Below are 5,326 nucleotides of genomic sequence, written 5' to 3'. Positions count from 1 at the left end.
AAAGAGAGAGAGAGAAAAGAAAAACAAGATAATCAAAAGTATATAGTCTGAAGATCTTCTTACTCTAAGAATGCCCTAAGTAAGCCAGGAGTGGTGGTGGCACATGCAGGAAGATCTCTGTGAGTTCAAGTCCAGCCTGGTCTACATAGAAAAACCCTGTCTAAAAACAAAAATAATGCCCTAGCCTGGGTGTTGTGGTGTATGCCTTTAATCTCACACAGCAGACAAAGTAGGCAGAGTTCAGTGCCAGCATGGTCTACATAGTAGATTCCAAGATAGTTATGTATGGAGACTTTGTTTCAAAAAAAAAAAAAAAGAAGACTTAGATGCCCAAGGCTAGGTAGGGCTGGGAATGCAGTTTGACTGGTAGAGAGCCTGCTTGGCATGCAGGGAGCATGAAGCTTTGGGCTCAGTCCAGCATCACATAAAACTAAATGGGCTGAGGCATGCCTATAAGCTGAGGACTCCGGAAGTGGGTAGGTCAGAACTTTCAGGCCCTTCTCTGCTTTGTGGTGAGTTCTGTGCCAGTTTGGGCTACATGAAACCTTGTCTTTAAAAAAAAAAAAAAAATCTAGGATACACTAAAGATTCTTGAGCTCCTTGAAGAATTCTGAGAATTCTGAGCTAGCAAGATGGCTTCACAGACAAGCTTGACTTTACCCCTAGTACCTATTTGGTGAACCAACTTCAGGAGAGAACTGAAACCTGAAGGCTGGCCTTTTTACTTCCTCTTGTGTGCTGTACCGCATGTGTGCCTGCACGTGTACACAATACACAAATGGGATGGTGACAGGTTTTGTTTTGTTATTTAAGAATTTAAATTTTTTTTTTTGGTAGTTCAGAGAAAACCAGCTTATTTTAGTACCGTATTTCAGGAAGGACATATATTAGTTTAGGGGATGCACTGCTATGATTCCACATAATGGTAAAAGCAGGGTGGGAGCTCTGCAGGCTGAGGCAGGCCTGTCTTTGAGTTCAAGGCCAGCTTGGTCAATAGAGCAGGATAGCCAGGACTGTTACACAAAGAAACCCAGTCTCCAAAAACAAAATAAGCAAGCCAAAAAAACAAAACAAAAACCTCACAAGGTGGGAAACTCCAGGGGAGGAGTGGGAGCCACCGGGCCGAATGCTCCTGAGTGACTCTAAGCTGAATCTTCCTGAATGCTCCTGAATAATAAAGAGGTCTGGCCCTCTGAAGAGGATCCTAAGTGGACCCTTACCTGTTTGATGGTTAGGAGATATTTTCTTCACATCAATTAGGTCCTTCCGAACCTCCAGCAGTTAATGTTTAATGAAAATGTTGCCCTTTGGGATTTCAGGAGCAGAGTTCCAAGCCTGGTTCCCACTTGCCAAGGGCTCAGACAGGTGCAGGGATTGCCTGGGTTCTGATCTTGAGGGAAGAAGCTCAAGGGGTGGCCAGAGAGGCCCAAGCAAGGTACTTGGCATGATATCTGAAGTCTTTTTTTTTTTTTTTTAAAGATTATATTAAAGACAGGATTATTGGGAAGCTGCTCTTGGGTGAGGTCACTGGCCTCAGAGATTGAGGCTGGGGGAGTCCCCATGGGGCCAGGGGGATGGAGAAAGAGAAAGGGCATGCCTGCACAGCAAGAAGAGGAGAGGCATCTGAAGTCATTGTAAACACGTCCTGCCCAGGACACACTGCTGGGCTTGCAGAGGCACATTTGAGTGTTTGGCTCTCTGCCTAACAATTTCATGCTTGTGTTAAAATAATAACTACTCTGGAAGTCCTAACTAGAGATTTTCTGTTTAAAGATGATAACACTTCCTTTGTCTACTTCATCCAGAGATAGGAGGAGCCCTACTGTTTGGGAGTATTTGCGTTGTTTGCCCCTGGGTTTTGTCTGTCTGCGCGAAGTATGCCCTCCGGGGAGAGTAGGCTTTTTCCTGATTGGCTGCTTCCTGCTGGGTGCCCTTGTGGCCTCCTGTCCTGGTTACCTCTTACCTGAAGCACTTAATTCTTCACAATTTTGGGGGTTGGGGCTTATGTATTCAGTAGTAGTCTATGCCTTCTCCACCATAGACTACTATTGAATACATAGACCAATAGGAAGCCCCTTAAAGGCAGGGCTCCAACTGGGTTTGCTGACCGACCACAGCACCAAAAAGTAGTAGCCCGCGGGCAGTATTAAGTGCTTGTCTTGTAAATGAAGTTTATACACATTAACAGAAGGGCAGGAGGGCTGCCAGCCACTGAGTAAGGGAAGAGTCGTGAATGAATGCAGTGGGAGCTTTGGTTTTGTTCTGTTTTGTTTTAGAGGTATAGTTTATTTGTAGTCTGTGCTGTCCTTGAACTCTTTGTGGACCAGGATGGCCTTAAACTCAAGAGATCTACCTGCATCTGCTTCCTGAGTTCTGCAATTCAAGGCTTGTGCCACAGGGCCCAGACTGAGTGCAGTGTTTTTATTTTATATTTGTTTATTTTATGTGTACAGCTGTTTTGCATAACTGGCATCCAGTGCCTAGTCAGAGGAGTTTCTTACAGCAAAACCTCAAGTGTGATTCCATGGAGTCTGAGAGAAATGGGTCCAGGTATGGTGAAGATAGCAGGACTTAGTTGAGAAATGTTTACTGTATATAGTGTAGTATCCCCATAATCCTAGCGCCTAGGAGGTGGAAGAAAAAGGATCCTTTCTAGCAACATGCCAACCTGGACCATGAGAGAAAAATAGACCTATGAAATGCTATTGGGCATCTTGGAAGGAGGACCCCAATTGTTCTCTGTTAATTGATATACCCAGAGAACTCTGGGACGTTGGTAAGCATGGAATGTGAGCTCCCAGTGGAGTGGATTTAAGTGAACAGTCCGACTGATCATCCAGATGTAGAACTTCTTCCCGTATAGCTGTGCTGAGGTAATTGGACCATTAGAAGAGACCGTTGTTTAGTTGGGAGTACTGCGTTCAGTGTAGAGCTACTAATTAATTGGGCTGGAGAGAGGGCTCAGTGGTTAAGAGCCTTGAATGCTCTTCCAGAGGTCCTGAGTTCAATTCCCAGCAACCACATGGTGGTTCACAACCACTGTAATGGGATCTGATGCCCTCTTCTGATGTGTCTGAAGACAGCTACAGTGTACTCGTAAATAAAATAAATAACTCGAAAAAAAAGAAGGACTTGGGAAGAGGAGGCTGTAGGGTAGGCAGCTTTGGAATGGGGGCAGGAAGGAGACAGGATCAGGTCTGAAGTTCCTCAAGGAACCCCAAGTGACTTTGACGGATTTATTCACCTGTTTACCAAAAAAAAAAAAAAAAAGTGTCAGCCGAGACTCAGGAGAGGCTTGCTGGAGTTGATGTTGAAATGATTTTATCCTTGTTGTAGGCTACTCTGAGCCCGTGCCATGGCAGACAGAGATGCCACCCTCTGGGCTTCTCATGAGAAGATGTTGACACAGCCCCTCAAGGACAGCGATGCCGAGGTGAGGCCTGTGGTGCCTTCACATGCCACATGGTTTTACACTGGAAGTCCTGTTTGGATCACTGTGGAGTTTTGTTGTTGTTTTGTAGGGATTTTGTTCTGTTTTGTTTTTGTTTTTGTCCTTTTGTTTGGAACGAGGGCCTCACATCTGCACTCCCAGTTTCTAATTGCTCAGCGCAATCCTGAGTTAACTTGACAGCCTGTGCACAGACAGCCTTGTGGAGTGATGGATCGGAGCTGGAGTGTAGCATGGTAGTAGACAGAGCATTCACCTAGCGTGTGTAGACTCCCAGTTTCATCTCCAGCACCACCAAAGAGTCTGGCAGACCTTTGGGGATAAATGTAGATATTTCTGCCGGGCAGTGGTGGCGCACGCCTTTAATCCCAGTACTTGAGAGGCAGAGGCAGGTGGATTTCTGAGTTCGAGGCCAGCCTGGTCTACAGAGTGAGTTCCAGGATAGAGAAACCCTGTCTCGAAAAACCAAAAAAAAAAAAAAAAAAAAAAAAATGTAGATATTTCTGAGCTCAGAACACAGTGCTAAGTGCTCTAAAGGGAAAATTGGAAGGTTGGCCCTTTGCATTGCACAAGAACAAAACAGACCTGCTTATATGCCTAGAAGCAACCTAATTTATAAAATTGCAAAAATTGTTTTGTTGATATATTATTCACTCGCACAGTTCAGCAGCAGTTTTAGCATATAATGGTCTTCACCTTGTGCTGTGGTTATGTTCTAAGAACCCCACGTAAATTGAAAATGGTAGTCTGAGTGTTTCAAAGTCATAAGCTCACTGGACACTGACTTGACACTGTGGCTTGCTGCTCCTGCCGGCATCAGAAGAGAGGAAAAGAGACCAACTCAAATCTGGAAGTGGTTTCTTTCTACTCAGTGCTTGCCTCTAAAGCTGAGAAATTGTATGTCTGGGGCGTTTGTATTCACAGGAAAGTGAATCCATGAGCAAGTCCCCATTCTCTAAATTTCCCAACCCTGGGCAACCATTAGGGGAGTTTCTGCTTCACTGTATTTGCTAAAACATATTTTGGAATAAGAGTCACAGAGGTAAGAACTTGATAAAACATAAGGATAGAATTATATTTTTAACTAAAGGCATGGGAGTAGTTCCTATGCCATTCATGCTGGCAGGGGCAGGTAAATTTTAGGTTACCCTGGTCTACATTGTGAATTCCAGAACAGCCAAGACACATACTGAGACCCTGTCTCAGCAAACAAATGAAAACTAGGTGTGATATTAATTCGCTGTCTGAGGATGACCTTGGACCTCTGATCATCCTGCCTTCACTCCTAGGTGTTGAGATTATAGACTTATACTAGCAGGTCCTGTTTGTTTGTCTTATATATGTGAGTATACTGTAGCTGTCTTCAGACACATCAGAAGAGGGGATCAGATCCTATTACAGACGGTTGTGAGCCACCATGTAGTTGCTAGGAGTTGAACTCAGGACCTCTGGAGTCAGTGCTCCTAACTGCTTCTCTCTACGCTCTTTATTTTGTTTTAAATTTATTTTGTTGTTGTTGTTTTTCTTCTTAAACTCTGTATTGTCAAAGATGACTTTGAGACTTCTGATCCTCCTCCTTCTACAATAATGAGTGCTAAGATTGCAGGCATGTGCCACCTGCCCAATTTATTCAGTGCTGGAGATGAAACTCAGGGCTTACTCCAGCCACTGAGCTTCCCTCCAACCCCACGTCTGTTTTCTTCTGATAAGGTTTACAGCATCATTAAAAAGGAGAGCTATCGGCAGAGGGTCGGATTGGAGCTGATTGCTTCGGAGAATTTTGCCAGCAGAGCTGTGTTGGAGGCCCTAGGATCTTGCTTAAATAACAAATACTCTGAGGGGTATCCAGGCCAAAGGTGAGTGGGCGTTCTTTTTTTT

General features: G+C 44.4%; 1 protein-coding gene across 2 annotated transcripts in view; it reads left to right on the top strand.

Annotated features, from left to right (window-relative positions):
- The window catches only part of Shmt1 (serine hydroxymethyltransferase 1), a 21,523-nt gene that overhangs the window by 1,324 nt on the left and 14,873 nt on the right, over positions 1-5,326 (top strand). Inside the window, exons 1-3 of one of the 2 annotated variants that reach the window (XM_031354876.1) lie at positions 1,338-1,435; positions 3,337-3,433; positions 5,159-5,304. In XM_031354876.1, the coding sequence (XP_031210736.1) occupies positions 3,356-3,433; positions 5,159-5,304 (224 nt within the window). In that variant the 5' untranslated portion in view covers positions 1,338-1,435; positions 3,337-3,355. Of the gene's footprint in view, positions 1-1,337; positions 1,436-3,336; positions 3,434-5,158; positions 5,305-5,326 lie in introns of those variants that run through there. The other variant, XM_031354875.1, reaches the window with a different exon arrangement.

This window comes from Mastomys coucha, unplaced genomic scaffold (genome assembly GCF_008632895.1).
Source record: "Mastomys coucha isolate ucsf_1 unplaced genomic scaffold, UCSF_Mcou_1 pScaffold5, whole genome shotgun sequence".
Lineage (NCBI taxonomy): Eukaryota > Metazoa > Chordata > Mammalia > Rodentia > Muridae > Mastomys > Mastomys coucha.
The sequence above is the reverse complement of the archived record's forward strand: the minus strand, read 5'-3'. Positions and strand labels throughout refer to the sequence as shown.